The 17,555-nt window shown below is 40.0% G+C and overlaps 1 protein-coding gene across 2 annotated transcripts in view; it reads left to right on the top strand.

Annotated features, from left to right (window-relative positions):
* The window catches only part of c1qtnf12 (C1q and TNF related 12), a 53,360-nt gene extending 37,601 nt beyond the window's left edge, over window positions 1-15,759 (top strand). For both annotated transcript variants that reach the window (XM_084333248.1, XM_084333247.1), the window contains exons 5-8: window positions 4,777-4,885; window positions 6,223-6,316; window positions 13,271-13,349; window positions 15,564-15,759. In XM_084333248.1, the coding sequence (XP_084189374.1) occupies window positions 4,777-4,885; window positions 6,223-6,316; window positions 13,271-13,349; window positions 15,564-15,662 (381 nt within the window). In that variant the 3' untranslated portion in view covers window positions 15,663-15,759. The remainder of the gene's footprint in view (window positions 1-4,776; window positions 4,886-6,222; window positions 6,317-13,270; window positions 13,350-15,563) is intronic.
* Window positions 15,760-17,555: the final 1,796 nt, after the last annotated feature.

The following is a 17,555-nucleotide window of genomic DNA, read 5'->3' as shown; positions in this document are numbered from 1 at the left end:
TAAGTGGTGCTTTGGATGAAAATGTCCACTGAATAATAATAATAATAATAATAATAATAATAATAATAATAATAATAATAATAATAATAATAATAATAATAATAAACGTTATTTGTATAGCACCTTTCATACAAGAATTGCAGCTCAAAGTGCTTCATAGCAGTAAAAAAAAACTAAATGAGAACAAATGGGCAGATCAATGCATAAAGTGCAGACATAAAAGAAGCAGAAAATAGATAGCAGATAAATAGACATGGTAAGGCAAATCACATAGGTTTCCCGAATGGCCTATACAGTAGTTTTATTGGGAATTATTACAAGTCCTAACCACCAAAACCTGCTACAACGTATGACGTATATCATGCCAGTTAGGGGACATTGTGTCTACTGCACCTTGTGTATACTGCACCTTGTGTATACTGCACCTTGTGTATACTGCACCTTGTGTAGACTGCACCTTGTGTATACTGCACCTTGTGTATACTGCACCTTGTGTATACTGCACCTTGTGTATACTGCACCTTGTGTATACTGCACCTAGTGTATACTGCACCTTGTGTCTACTGCACCTTGTGTATACTGCACCTTGTGTATACTGCACCTTGTGTAGACTGCACCTTGTGTCTACTGCACCTTGTGTATACTGCACCTAGTGTTTACTGTACCTTGTGTATACTGCACCTAGTGTATACTGCACCTTGTGTATACTGCACCTAGTGTATACTGCACCTTGTGTATACTGCACCTAGTGTGTACTGCACCTTGTGTATACTGCACCTTGTGTTTACTGCACCTTGTGTCTACTGCACCTTGTGTATACTGCACCTTGTGTATACTGCACCTTGTGTATACTGCACCTAGTGTATACTGCACCTTGTGTATACTGCACCTTGTGTATACTGCACCTAGTGTATACTGCACCTTGTGTATACTGCACCTTGTGTATACTGTATACTGCACCTTGTGTATACTGCACCTAGTGTATACTGCACCTTGTGTATACTGCACCTTGTGTATACTGCACCTAGTGTATACTGCACCTTGTGTATACTGCACCTTGTGTATACTGTATACTGCACCTTGTGTATACTGCACCTTGTGTATACTGCACCTTGTGTATACTGCACCTTGTGTATACTGCACCTTGTGTTTACTGCACCTTGTGTATACTGAACCTTGTGTATACTGCACCTTGTGTATACTTCACCTTGTGTATACTGCACCTAGTGTATACTGCACCTTGTGTATACTGCACCTAGTGTACAGTATACTGCACCTTGTGTATACTGCACCTTGTGTATACTGCACCTTGTGTATACTGCACCTTGTGTATACTGCACCTGTGTATACTGTTACTCTTACTCATAGTATACGTTCAGATTAACATTCTTTATTGCCTGTATTTATTGTAACATATAATATAACCGATAGGGCAAACAGACCCTCATCTGCACCTTTGTTTACATTGTTTATTTTTTCTCCGATTTTTATATTCAGATCTAATTTTATTGCCTATACTTATGTCTTTCTAGTATTACCCTGCCCATACCTGTACCTCCCCTCCCCCTTCTCCATGCTGCTATGATGCCCGAATTTCCCCCCCAAGGGGATCAATAAAGGAATATCTTATCTTATCTTAAATGGGATTTCGAACCTACACTTATGAAAGTATCATGGTAGTTTGATGGTAATTTCAGTTTTGTCATGGTTCCAGCCATTGCATAATTACTTACTGCCATTGTAAAAATGGTAGCACTTTTGTACTTAAAAAATACCATGTTATAATTAAGGCTGTCAAAGTTATCGCGTTATCAACGTAAAATAATTTTAACGCCACCATTTTTTTTATCGCGAGATTAACGTTTACATTTATTAATTTTTTTTTACTAGACTTCACTCAGGTGTATTATTGATACTCTCATTGATACTAGGTTTGTTTCTGACTCAAAGTGCGTGTGTATGTGAGAGAGAGAGAGAGAGAGAGAGAGAGAGAGAGAGAGAGAGAGAGAGAGAGAGATGGGGGGGTGAGGAAGGGGCAAAAGAGAAAGATCTGGGAGAGTGTGTGTGTGTGTGAGAGAGAGAGAGGGGGGGGGGGGGGGCAGGGGGTGCGAGTCCTCAGCCCTTGTGTGGGTGAATGTAACAAGTTCCTAACTTTTTCTTTCCCCTATTATTTCATGCACACTTTATTCATTGTTTTAAATTATTTATTTATTATAAATTATAATTTATTTATTATTTAAGTTATTTAGTTTGTTTTAAATTTTATGCAAATTTGCAATGCATGAGGGTCATCCTTTTGTGTTAAATGGCTGCTTAAACAAAAAAATGGGGATGAATAGTTCAAGTGTAAAGTTCAACACACTACTGTGTTAGTAATCATTACTATGTAATGTTACTGTTAGTAAATTGGTATGCCCATATGCTATTTTTTTGTTGGGCTTTTTTTTCTTTTCTTTTTTTACAATGCAGTTTGCACATCTTAGTTACTTGAAGATTCTGGACAGTATTTCTCATTGTGGCAATAAATAAACATGTATTTTTTGCATAAAGCAAGCATTTGTCGACTCATGTTGATAAGAGTATTAAAACTTGAAAAAGATCAGTTTGAGGTAGATTTAGAACAGATAAAAAATATGCGATTAATTTGCGATTAATATTTTAATATTTTAATCGATTGACAGCCTTAGTTATAATATAATATAAACCATGGTACCGATGTCGTAGTGACCATGGAATTATGGAAATACCATGATACGTTTTCGTAAAGGTATAGAATAGATTAATAGAGAATGTATTTATTGTCAAGTATACATTTTTACATATTCCCGAAAAGTGTCCTGCATTTAACCCATCCTCATTAGGTAGGAGCAGTGGGCAGCCACAGTCCAGCGCCCGGGGATCGCAAGAATTAATGCTAATTCAACCAAACATCATAAACCACAAAAGCTAAAGTTGAAGGGATACTGTGGGTTCGAGTTCCTGTGATCATGAATCACAAAAGTTAAAGTGAAAAGGACGTGTATCAGTGAAAACCGTAAACAAAGAGACCTGTTGGGATGTTGGATCCTGATATGAAGAACTGTGTGATTTGATGTTCTATTACGTCTTACCTTGACTTTGTCTGTCTTGCTGTCTATTTTATACTTGTTTTTATGTCTGCACCTTTTTGTAAATTGTGTGCTCATTTTATGCCAATTTCGTATGCCTGTCTTTTTTACTGCTGTGAAGCACTTCGAGCTGCAATTTTTGTATGAAAGGTGCTATACAAATAAAGTTTATTATTATTATTATTATTATTATTATTATTATTATTATTATTATTATTATTATTATTATTATTATTATTATTATTATTATTATTATTATTAAACAAAACCTTCCGGCGGCTTGCCATTTTCAAAATTCCTGAGATTTTGCAGCATAAAAAGTACAAAAAGAGCTGTATAAAGTCGAGCCATATATATATATACGTACACACACGGTCACAAAATGGTTAGGGAAGGTAACCAGCACTAGTACTAGTAGTATTAAGCGCTACAAGTTTGTTGTTCTGCTGGGAAAGACTGTTCATCACTGCATACAACTTTGTTCATTCAAAAGTCCATTTGGAAACTTTGTATTTGAAAACAACTCATCAAACAGAACTGAATGAGGCTCTAACATCTCATCAAAAACAAATGCCAAAACATGAAGTGACAGGGGTTATGGGATATGTGGTTTTATCATGAGAATTTGGCTACAAACGGCCGAAATTCTTGCAATTTCTGCCAATTCCCGCAATTTTACTGCCAAAGAAATCACATAAAACTCAAAACTTTTTAGAAAAGCTGCTGTAAAATCAAGGACTATTGATTGCGACAATCACAAAACAAACTATTTCATGGTTTGCGAGGAAACTCACGTAAACACAGGGAGAACATGCAAACAGAAAGGCCTCCCACCGGGGTTCAAACCCACAACCTTCTTGCTATGAGGCAACAGTGCTCACCACAGTGTGGCTGTACCGCCCTCGTATCCCCAAGGACCACATTTATATTCATTTCTGGAAGCCAGGGAATAAATCTACAGCCATCCTCACGCAGCGGTGGAAGAAAAACACAGTTCCTTTACTTAAGTAAAAGTAGAAATACCGCATTTCATTGTATATCCGTATGCCGTGACAAATAAAAACTCTTGACTCTCTCTCTCTCTCTCTCTTGATGAATGAGTACTCTGGTAAAAGTAAAAGTCATCCATTCAAACTTAAGTAAAAGTAGAGAAGTATGTGCTATTGAATGTACTTAAGTATCTAAAGTAAAAGTATGCATGCTACATGACGTTTGTGTGTTCCAGCGCTTGGGAGCGTTCAATTCTCGATTCCATTGACCTCTATGTTAAAGTGGTATGTGGTCCAGTTATGCTGCTCTGATTAAAGGTTATGTTAAAGTGGTATGTGGTCCAGTTATGCTGCTCTGATTAAAGGTTATGTTAAAGTGGTATGTGGTCCAGTTATGCTGCTCTGATTACCTCCTCTTGAAGTCGACAGGCTTCAAATGTGAAAGTATATACTCTTCATACATTTTTGCCATATTTTCTATGCAAAATCCTTTTCTTCAAAGTAACTAGGTAACCGATGGGTTCAGATAAATGTACTGGAGTAAAAACGTACAATATTTCCTTTGAAATGTAATGGAGTAAAAGTATCAAGTACAGTCCTTGAGTACAAATACTTAGTTACTTTCCACCACTGTCCTCCTCACGCACGCTGACGTCCCGCCGCTCTGCTTCCCCCTCCAGCCCCCTGCCAAAGGCGCGTTCCTGCGAGGCTCAGGAATGGACCAGTCCACCGGGAGATTCACGGCCCCCATCACAGGGATTTACCAGTTCTCCGCTAACGTCCATATTGGTACAGTAAATTACGTTTTTGTGTCCCGTGTGGCACGTAGTAGCAGCCTATATAATACGACCACACTGATCCCCCGTGGCCGTCTGTCTGCGTTTGTTTTCAATTGTTTTTCATTAAGGAGTATCCGCTCGTTGGACAGGGCCGATGATGAGTCTGTCTCTGCCAGACTTTGTGTCCGCTCTGGCCGACGGAGAGGTTCAGAGGGGAGGAACTCTTGGCATCCGTGTCTACATCCCCGTCCGCAGCCGAGCTATTGTTTCTGCAAACACACGATTGTAATTTAAAACAGACCAACAGACAACCGTTTGGCTCGGGGGATACACAGTCCATCGCTCTTGATCATTCATCACTTAGCGTCTGTGTTATCCTGTGGTATTTTTATTTGTCCGACTGTCAGTTGGAGATTCAGGGAGTCATTGTGGCTCTTTAATTGTCATGGGCTTCTCCCTACAAGTACTGTTATATAATAATACTGTAGTGTATATACCGTATATATATATATATATATATATATATATATATATATATATATATATATATATATATATATATATATATATATATATATATATTAGGGATGTCCGATATTATCGGCCGATATCGGCATTAAAATGTGATATCGGAAAATATCGGTATCGGTTTTCAAAATAAAAAATAAAAAATAATTTAATATAACCTTTATTTACCCAGGCATGCAAGTAAGAACAAATTCTGATTCTATTTATTGTCAAAAGTATGCATAATGTTGTGTTAATTTCACAACAAGAGATATGTAATGTTAATTACCTGAAATAAAAAAAATTTTGGGGGGGGGAAACCCTGCATATATCGGTATCGGTTGATATCGGTTGATATCGGTATCGGAAATTAAGAGTTGGACAATATCGGTATATCGGTATCGGTAAAAAAGCCAATATCGAGCATCCCTAATATATCCATATATATCCACATCTGTAATATACCTGCATATCTGTAGATACTATATCTATATCTGTACATATCCCTTACCTACTCTTAACTAGTTACACTGCTGGCCAGTATGACTTACTACCATCGTGTCTTTATGCCTGTATCACTGTACATATTAATACTACAATTCTGTACATGCATCTGATTACTATACTCAGTGGTACTCATTTATATATTGTATACCCAGTTTAATCGCCTGTACATTGTATATTACTATTGCACTTTACTGTTAACATTTGCACTCGTTGTACTGTAACTGTGCTGTATGATGATAATTAGAATAGAATGTAATCTAATGTGATCTCATCTCAATAAAGTATGTTATTATTTATTTCTAATAGATGTGTGTGTGTGTGTTTTCCTCCCAGACCACAACGAGGTGAAGAGGAACAAGAGTCAGCTCAGAGCCAGAGACAACGTCCGGGTGCTGATCTGCATCGAGTCGCTCTGCCACAGATACACGTGAGTACAGTCAGTACAGTCTGCTCAGTACAGTCAGTACAGTCTACTACAGTCTGCTCAGTACAGTCAGTACAGTCTACTACAGTCTGCTCAGTACAGTCTACTACAGTCTGCTCAGTACAGTCAGTACAGTCTACTGCAGTCTGCTCAGTACAGTCAGTACAGTCTACTACAGTCTGCTCAGTACAGTCAGTACAGTCTACTACAGTCTGCTCAGTACAGTCAGTACAGTCTACTACAGTCTGCTCAGTACAGTCAGTACAGTCTACTACAGTCTGCTCAGTACAGTCAGTACAGTCTACTACAGTCTGCTCAGTACAGTCAGTACAGTCTACTGCAGTCTGCTCAGTACAGTCAGTACAGTCTACTACAGTCTGCTCAGTACAGTCAGTACAGTCTACTACAGTCTGCTCAGTACAGTCGGTACAGTCTACTACAGTCTGCTCAGTACAGTCAGTACAGTCTACTACAGTCTGCTCAGTACAGTCAGTACAGTCTACTACAGTCTGCTCAGTACAGTCAGTACAGTCTACTACAGTCTGCTCAGTACAGTCAGTACAGTCTACTACAGTCTGCTCAGTACAGTCAGTACAGTCTACTGCAGTCTGCTCAGTACAGTCAGTACAGTCTACTACAGTCTGCTCAGTACAGTCAGTACAGTCTACTACAGTCTGCTCAGTACAGTCAGTACAGTCTACTGCAGTCTGCTCAGTACAGTCCGCACCAGACTCAAAAAGAGAGGCGATCGCTCTTTTAAGGCCGTGACCCCCAAGCTATGGAACCAGCTACCCCATGGAGATCAGAACTGGCCCCTTGCTGGAGATATTTATGTCCCGACTAAAAATTCACTTTTACTCCCTAGCCTTCAATAAACCCTGATTTTCCCCAATTTTGTATTATGAATTTTATGCTTTGACTGTACAGCACTTTGGTTGGCTCTTGAGTTTTTAAACATGCTTTATAAATAAATGACTTGACTTGATTTGCTCAGTACAGTCTGCTCAGTACAGTCTGCTCAGTACAGTCTGCTCAGTACAGTCAGTACAGATGGATGGATGGATGGATGGATGGATGGATGGAGATAGATAGATAGATAGATAGATAGATAGATAGATAGATAGATAGATAGATAGATAGATAGATAGATAGATAGATAGATAGATAGATAGATAGATAGATAGATAGATAGATAGATAGATAGATAGATGGATACGTTCTGTTCCGTTCAAGGTAATGCACAGTTCCATAAAATAGAAAAGTGTTTCATAATCAAAGCACATCTCAATTTGCACATTCCATGAGTGAAAAGGAGCAGGGAGAACAACATCTTATTTAGCCTGCCCCCTTACTCAAAACAATAAATAAACAATAGAAATAGATGCTCTGGATATATAGCTGGAACCATATTCTCTATCAAGTTAGGACCTTCAATATATAGCTAGCAGGACATAACTAATTATATCTGTATAATTCCTTTTAGTTTTTTTTTTTTAGTTTTTCGGTCTTTGTTGAAATTTTTGTTCAATTAATTTTCTTCTCAGGCCTATGACGGGGTGGGTTGGGGGGGGGGTTACTATTATTATTATTATTATTATTATTATTATTATTATTATTATTATTATTATTATTATTATTATTATTATTATTATTATTATTATTATTATTATTATTATTATTATTATTATTATTATTATTATTATTATTATTATTATTATTATTATTATTATTATTATTATTATTATTATTATTATTATTATTATTATTATTATTATTATTATTATTATTATTATTATTATTATTATTATTATTATTATTATTATTATTATTATTATTTTATTTATTTTTTGTCAACGGTGGTTGGTGCAGGGGTTAGGGGGTAGGAGTTTTTTTTAATTTTAAATGAGGCAAGGGGCAAGCCAATGCAAGTAATTGGCAAAACATTTAAATGTATGTTTTTATGTGCATTGTATGTGCATTATATATCCTGCCTTTTCTTCCAAAAAATGAAATAAAAATATATTAAAAAAAAAAAAAAAAAAAAAAGATGCTTTGTCAATTAAACATATTTAACAATCAATACTTACAATACAAATTTTATAAAATAGAATCATGCACCATACACAATAATTCACTATCACTATCAGAAATTCATTCTTTCTCTTTCCCCCCTAAATGGTTTACTAAAATATGTTTCATTAGGCGATAAATAAGATATAACATTTCTGGATCTGATCTGCAATACCTAGTTTTACAGTTTGATCTAATTACGTAAACCAGGAAGTGTCGTCACACAGTTTAATTTTAATTTAAAGAGACAGGAGCCATACGTGCGTATGGGGCGACAGTGAGGTAGAGCAGTCGTCTGGTAATCCGGAGGTTCCTGGTTCGATTCCCGCTCCTCCCGGGCAGCGTGTTGAAGTGTTCTTGAGCAAGAAATTCAGGCAGCATAGCAGCATGGGGGAGGGGGGAGGGGAGGTACAGGTATGGGCAGGATAGTAGCAGACACAATACAGGCAATACAATTATAGTGCAGTAGAAAAGTTAAAAATAGGCAGTTTAAACAATATAATTAACTCTGAATATACGCATCTGAGCAAGTAGGCAGTGTGGTCATACATCAGTTGTATTGTGCATTACAATAAATATGGTTACAATAAACACTAGAATCTAAACTATGAGTAAAGTATACAGTATACACAGGTGCAGTATACAAAAGGTATGGCGTGACATACAGTACGTCATACGTTATAAGTTGTAGTCCGTTTAGGTGGGAGTCAGACACGCTCGGCGATCAGACATTCCTAGTAGTTCTCGTCGACATTCCTAAAATGTGCTCAGTCATTGAAGAGCGTTTAGGCCGTTTCACTTTCAATTCAGTCAGGAAGTTGACTCTCTTAAGAATTAAAATGTTTAAAAGCTGTTGGCGTGAGAAGGTTGTCTTAACACTAACCCTAACCCAAAACAGCCATCGTTAACAATTATTAACATATAAATTAGCAATCATTAGCGACTTCTCTCTTCACACTTGTGAGAATGATTGACTTGAAAGTGAATTCCCTCTGGCTCGGATCCCCGCTGAACGAGTCCATAATATACCCGCCCCGGCTCACTTTGCCACCTCGCTAAATTGCCAGCATGTGGTTCTCGTTTGTTATGGCTTATGTAACACATGCTGTGGTCAGAATATAAAAGCCTGCCATCCACCACTAACAAAAGTAAATAGAACTGATCTCCAGAAGCGCTTCATGTAACTGACCGCCGCACCGGGCCAGACGTTCTCCTCGTGACCGACCCGACCGACCGGTGGCTGTTGTTGTTCCGTCTGGACGGCCTTTAGTTGTTTTTGCGTCCGGCGACGTGTCACGCCCATAGTTTATCAGTGTGTTTAATGCCAGTTTCGTTTTTTGGCGAGAATTTATGAGCTGTTCAAGGTGTTGTCTGTTATAGTTTGTGTGGAACCAGTTAGGCATTTCCTGTGTAAAAGTGGAGCATGGTCTTTAAAGGAAATGTCCTCTCACACCCACCCTGTCGCCTAACTAATCTTTATAGATCCACCTCTGACACCGCAGCAGCATGCTCGACTCGCTGCAGAGTCCGGGATGGATGGGGGGGGGGGGGCAGGCCTAGTCCGCTCAGAGCAGCGATTCTACCGCGTGGGATTCTACTCTGTGGGATTCTACCGTGTGGGATTCTACTCTGTGGGATTTTACTGTGTCAGTTTCTACCGTCTGAGTTTCTACTATGTGAGATTCTACTGTGTGAGATTCTACTCTATGTGTTTCTACTGTGTGAGATTCTACCATGTGAGATTCTACTGTGTGAGATTCTACCATGTGAGAGATTCTACTGTGTGAGATTCTACTCTGTGTGATTCTATCATGTGAGATTCTATCATGTGAGATTCTACTGTGTGAGATTCTACTGTGTGAGATTCTACCATGTGAGAGATTCTACTGTGTGAGATTCTACTGTGTGAGATTCTACTCTGTGTGATTCTATCATGTGAGATTCTATCATGTGAGATTCTACTGTGTGAGATTCTACTGTGTGAGATTCTACTGTGCGATTCTACTGTGTGAGATTCTACCATGTGAGATTCTACTGTGTGATTCTACCGTCTGAGATTCTACTGTGTGAGATTCTACTGTGTGTGATTCTACTGTGTGAGATTCTACCGTCTGAGATTCTACCGTGTGAGATTCTATTGTGTGATTCTACCGTCTGAGATTCTACTGTGTGAGATTCTACTGTGAGATTCTACTGTGTGAGATTCTACTGTGAGATTCTACTGTGTGATTCTACTGTCTGAGATTCTACTGTGAGAGATTCTACCGTGTGAGAGATTCTACTGTGTGAGATTCTACCATGTGAGATTCTACTGTGTGAGATTCTACTCTGTGTGATTCTATCATGTGATATTCTATCATGTGAGATTCTACTGTGTGAGATTCTATCATGTGAGATTCTACTGTGAGATTCTACTGTGTGAGATTCTACTGTGTGAGATTCTACTCTGTGAGATTCTACTCTGTGTGATTCTACTGTATGAGATTCTACTGTGTGTGAGATTCTACCGTGTGAGATTCTACTCTGTGTGATTCTACTGTATGAGATTCTACCGTGTGAGATTCTATTGTGTGTGAGATTCTACTGTGTGAGATTCTACCGTGTGAGATTCTATTGTGTGTGAGATTCTACTGTGTGAGATTCTACTGTGTGAGATTCTACTGTGTGAGATTCTACTGTGTGAGATTCCACATTGATGGGGAAAGATTCAATAATAGGTTTTCAATGTTACCGTTCCTGGCAGTGTACGCTCATTTACACCGTCTAAGTGAAGTGACTTCTGTTCTATCAGTTTCTAAGTGTAACAACACATGAGGTATGAGGTACTATGCTAATATCTATACAATTATACACTCAAGACTGTAGCACTCAAGTTCAACACTATTTGACGAACAATCGGACCCTTCGCTGCCAGAGTTGTACCCGTCCTGCTGACTTGTTGTACAGAACTTGTAAGTCGCTTTGGATAAAAGCATCAGATAAATCTACAATATAAATATATATGATACAGTGGACTGGTGTGACAAATTAAAATCACAGCATAACGGGATCAAATGAAAAAGTTAATCGTTTGATAATTGAATTGCGTCGTCGACCTAATAACCGTTAATTTAATGGAATCCCAACCCCTCTGGTTCTGGCTTCCCTGGAGATTCCCTGCCCCTCTGGTTCTGGCTTCCCCGGAGATTCCCTGCCCCCTCTGGTTCTGGCTCCCCGGAGATTCCCTGCCCCTCTGGTTCTGGCTCCCCCCGGAGATTCCCTGCCCCCTCTGGTTCTGGCTCCCTGGAGATTCCCTGCCCCCTCTGGTTCTGGCTCCCCGGAGATTCCCTGCCCCCTCTGGCTCTGGCTCCCTGGAGATTCCCTGCCCCTCTGGTTCTGGCTCCCTGGAGATTCCCTGCCCCCTCTGGTTCTGGCTCCCCGGAGATTCCCTGCCCCTCTGGTTCTGGCCTCGTGGTTCTTCTGACTCTCTTGTAATCCTCCCTGCGGCTGTGAGTCTAAACCCCCTCGGTTAGGAATACTAACACAATTGACTATTTCAAAACCTCTCCCTATTTAAATAAAGTCAGGAGAGAAATGGTCGGAACGAACCGCTCCCATATATCCCTCTGGAATAGTCTCCACCGGCTCCCCTCCTGGTATATAATGAGAGGAAGGTATAAATAATAGCATTAAGGAGGGTTACCTAACCCAGAGCAGCTCCTCCAACCAGAGCTGCGTCTCCCACACAGGAACATGCAGGGAATGTGAACTGGGCTCATTGGGCAGTTTAGACTGAAGACAAACATGATTGATTTGCCATAAAAATTGAGCATTTTCCACTAAACAGGAGCCAGTGCTTCTCTCTCTCGCCGTTAAAGCCCCAATCCGGGATTTCTTTTGTGGGGGTTGCTTATTAAGTCTGCGGTCGTATGATGACATCGGTTCTCGAAGGGTTTGATCTTTCGGTGGGAAAACTAGCTTTTTGGAACTTTTCGTTAACTTATTATTGGGGATGTCCGATATTATCGGCCGATATCGGCATTAAAATGTGATATCGGAAAATATCTGTATCATTACATTTCTATAACCTTTATTTACCCAGGCAAGCAAGTAACAACAAATTCTGATTTTATTTATTGTCAAAAGTATGCATAATGTTGTGTTAATTCCACAACAAGAGATATGTAATGTTAATTACCTGAAATTATTCAATTTTTTAGGGGGGGAAACCCTGCATATATCGGTATCGGTTGATATCGGTATCGGAAATTAAGAGTTGGACAATATCGGTATATCGGTATTGGTAAAAAAGCCAATATCGAGCATCCCTACTTATTATCGTTTAAATGATAGTTTAAATTGGAATAATATTCCAATTTAAACGCTAATAAGTGAATGAAAAGTTATAGGTCCGTTTTCTTTACTCCTGATGAACGTCACGTAAAGAAAACAGACCTATATTCCAATTTAAATGATAATAAGTTAAACGTTACCGCGGTAATCCAGCCACAGCATTCAGCGAATACAATAAAAACAAACAATACAATAAAAAAACACATGTACTTGTTCTCTCTGGTGTTAGTCACTGTATTAAGAACTCAGTCAATCAACCAGACAATGAAAACACATATTTTTCCTTTTTTAATATATATTCCGGTGGTGGGGCTTACGCACTTGTTTACGCTTGGATCACCGGCTGGGCCTTTAAAGCCTGCAGCAGTGCTGACCGCAGACGGAGCAGACTTCATGCCCAATAGAACTCACTTCTCAAGATGGGGCATTTTGCAAGTTCATTTGGCCAGATCTAATGGAAAGCAAACTTGACATGAGATACTTTTTTGCGAAAAGAAAATGAAGGGTTCATGATATGTTTATCCAGCAGAGGTCTGTTTCTGGTTTTGGTTGCAGGTCACTGGAGATGATTGTAGGCTTGGAGAGCAACAGCAAGATATTCACGGTCAACGTGCAGGGACTACTGGAGCTGCAGGTAATGTAATTACCGGTGCATTCCTTTTTTAGGAATACATCATTAATCAGGGCGTTGTTACGCACACGCAGACGCACGCATTTATGAAATACGGGGACGTTGCATACACTCGCATTCTTTCTGTGACTAACCCTGAACTTAACCTTCACCCTAAACTTAACCCTCACCCTAAACTTAACCCTAACCTTAACCGCGACACGACCGATAGGTCTCCAACGGGTCGTTTGTGCCCCAGAGCCTGTGTCCTGATTTCGTGGTGCGTATTCTCAAAATGTTATTTGCCATCATAAACGTGACCCTCCTCTCCACACACACTCACGCACACGCACACACACGTACACGCACACGCGCACACACACAGTTCTTTGGATTGTTTCTTTTGGTCTGTTCGCTCTGCTGGACCCGTGTAACTGAGTATATAGTATTGAGCTGAATATATGTAAAGAGATGTGGTCGGTTTGTCTTGAGTGTGAACTGGTTTCCACGGAGACGCAGTGCCGCACGTTTAAAGGGTTCATGAGACTTACAGTACACACTGTGTTTTGATACATGCATCCTTTGTATGGTTTGACACTTGACTTACTATAATTGTCAGGCCCCGCCCTGACAGTACCTTTCAGTCAAACCGTTACAACACACACACACACACACACACACACACACACACACACACACACACACACACACACACACACACACACACACACACACACACACACACACACACACACACACACACACACACACACACACACACACACACACACAAAGTGGGGCGACAGTGGCTCGGGAGGCTGAGCAGTCGTCTGGTAATCCGGAGGTTCCCGGTTCGATTCCCGCTCCTCCCGGGCAGCGTGTCGAAGTGTCCTTGAGCAAGACCCCTAAATTGCTCCCGATGAGCAGGTCGGCACCTTGCATGGTCGCCTCCGCCGTCGGTGTGTGAATGTGTGAGTGAATGGGTAAAATATGAGGAACAAATTGTAAAGCGCTTTGGATAAAAGCTGCTATATAAATGCAGCCATTTACCATTTACAGAGAGCCTTTATGGTCACATCCATGTACAGATAGTCTTTATGGTCACATCCATGTACAGATAGTCTTTATGGTCACATATATGTACAGAGAGCCTTTATGGTCACATCCATGTACAGAGAGTCTTTATGGTCACATATATGTACAGAGAGTCTTTATGGTCACATCCATGTACAGATAGTCTTTATGGTCACATATATGTACAGAGAGCCTTTATGGTCACATATATGTACAGAGAGCCTTTATGGTCACATATATGTACAGAGAGCCTTTATGGTCACATCCATGTATAGAGAGTCTTTATGGTCACATCCATGTACAGATAGTCTTTATGGTCACATCCATGTACAGAGAGTCTTTATGGTCACATCCATGTACAGATAGTCTTTATGGTCACATCCATGTACAGAGAGCCTTTATGGTCACATCCATGTATAGAGAGTCTTTATGGTCACATCCATGTACAGATAGTCTTTATGGTCACATCCATGTACAGAGAGCCTTTATGGTCACATCCATGTATAGAGAGTCTTTATGGTCACATCCGTGTATAGAGTCTTTATGGTCACATATATGTACAGAGAGCCTTTATGGTCACATCCATGTACAGAGCGTCTTTATGGTCACATCCATGTACAGATAGTCTTTATGGTCACATCCATGTACAGATAGTCTTTATGGTCACATCCATGTACAGAGAGTCTTTATGGTCACATCCATGTACAGATAGTCTTTATGGTCACATCCATGTACAGAGAGTCTTTATGGTCACATCCATGTACAGATAGTCTTTATGGTCACATCCATGAACAGAGAGTCTTTATGGTCACATCCATGTACAGAGTCTTTATGGTCACATCCATGTACAGATAGTCTTTATGGTCACATCCATGTACAGATAGTCTTTATGGTCACATCCATGTACAGAGAGTCTTTATGGTCACATCCATGTACAGAGAGTCTTTATGGTCACATCCGTGAACAGAGTCTTTATGGTCATATATGTATAGAATATTTATGGTCACATCCATGTATAGAGTCTTTATGGTCACATCCATGTATAGAGTCTTTATGGTCACATCCATGTATAGAGTCTTTATGGTCACATGATCCATGTACACAGAGGCACCATTGACCATGTACAAAGTATTAAAGGTTAACGTTCCACGCGTGTCTCCGCAGGTCGGACAGTACACTTCAATATTCGTGGACAACGCGGCGGGAGCGTCCGTCACGATACAGAACGGGTCCGACTTCATGGGCATGCTGCTGGGGGTATAGCCTCGCTCCACTCCCCCAAGGACACCAGGCTTTCTGAGGCCGGCCGGCGCTGGTGCTGTCGTACCAAACGGAACTACTAACGGACACTGTCACAGCATCCGAGGCGGAGATGGGGAGGGGGACGAGAGGGGGAGGAGAGGGGGAGGAGAGGGGGAGGAGAGGAGGAGGATCACAGCGACGGAGAGAGACGTTTGCCATTGGACGTTTTTCCGCTCGGGGGCAAGTGGTGAGAGGGACAGCGTGGAACTATAAACGGACTACAGGAGTTGTTTTTTTGGGGACACTCACTGCACTGCCGCCAACCAAGAGAACTCTACGTTACATCAACCGACTACACCGGACAAATAAAGCAACAGATGAATATGTTTTATGTTTTTTTTCTCTTTTGTCATAACCGTCAACCGTTTGAGAATCCGGTCACAACAGACTAAACGGTAACGTTATAACACCAAATCGCTGTTTTGCGTTACGTTTTTGTATTTGATAGATGTCGAAAAAGCTGTCGGAACACCAAATAGTTGGATTCTGTGTTGTAAGTACACTGAGACATGTTGATGTATTTGTCTATGGGGTGTATAAACATATTTTTTTTATTTTTTCCCTGGAGTTCAATCTTACACATTTCTATGCAGTATGTATATGGTACATAGACTCTATGAGTACACTGGACGATGGAGACGTTAGGCTATATGGGCCCACAAGTTCTTGGAAAAGTGACCTCTTACAGTATATATTATGTTATTACACTTTTTTGTAATATAGCTATTACTGTGTTATTACAGTTTTAATGTCAAAGAATTACAGATAATATCTTTAACGTACAGTATAATTGAGAGAATTCTTTTTGCAATTTATTTAGTTTTTTTTACAGTGCCATTTGTGTTAGAGTTGTGTCGTTCATCGTTTGTTGATTTTATTTTAATTTTATTATAATTTTTTTGCAGTATGTTCCTTACTCTTTTTTGACATATAGTTGTCTGTAACTTATGATAACTGATACTCCAATAACAATGGAAACTCATTAGGAACTCATCAGATTTGATGTGGTATTTATGTTTAAATGCATCTACAGATTTAGTGGTAAATGTATCAATCTCCATGAATTTGATGAATCACATGAACTCTTAAGACCACAGATTGAATTGCAAAGAAAAATATTATAACCTATTACTGATCTTATTGTTATTAGCTTGTATGTTATACCGTAATTTGAAATTAAACTATGCTAAACATTTTTTGATATTTGTTTTCACTCATAATAAGCCATGATATGGCGACAGTGGCTTAGAAGGTAGAGCGGTCGTCTGGTAATCGGAAGGTTCCCGGTTCGATTCCCGCTCCTCCCAGGCAGCGTGTCAAAGTGTCCTTGAGCAAGACACTTAACCCCTAACTGCTCCTGATGAGCAGGTTGGCACCTTGCATGGTTGCTTCCACCGTCGGTGTGTGAATGTGTGAGTGAACGTGAGGAACAAATTGTAAAGTGCTTTGGATAAAAGCTGCTATACAACAACAGGTAGGTCCGACCACGCATTGTGATTGGTCGAGAGCGTTCTAAGCCGTGACTATATTCATGATACACTCACGGTTAAATCACCATGAATATACCACTGCGTTGGCTCTAGAACGTTGTAGAAAGTTTCAACTGCCATTCATCCAACGGAAACTGTCAACATGACCTACTCCGCGGACAAGGTTACGTTTGATTTAACGTCCCCGTTAACCAGAAACGAGTGGATAGATATAGAGGAGTCTAATGCAAGCGAAAGTCGGAAAAAGTCATCAGCACCTCGGACAGTTCCAGTTCAATGCCCAGGCCGTCGACTTGGTGGTGTTGAAGGGTTAACTGTGGCTTTTCTCCAGCGCGTCCAGCTCATCTTCCGTTGGATTGGCACG

The sequence above is a fragment of the Notolepis coatsorum genome (genome assembly GCF_963971535.1).
Source record: "Notolepis coatsorum genome assembly, chromosome: 17".
NCBI lineage: Eukaryota > Metazoa > Chordata > Actinopteri > Aulopiformes > Paralepididae > Notolepis > Notolepis coatsorum.
This window is presented reverse-complemented; position numbering and strand designations above follow the sequence as displayed.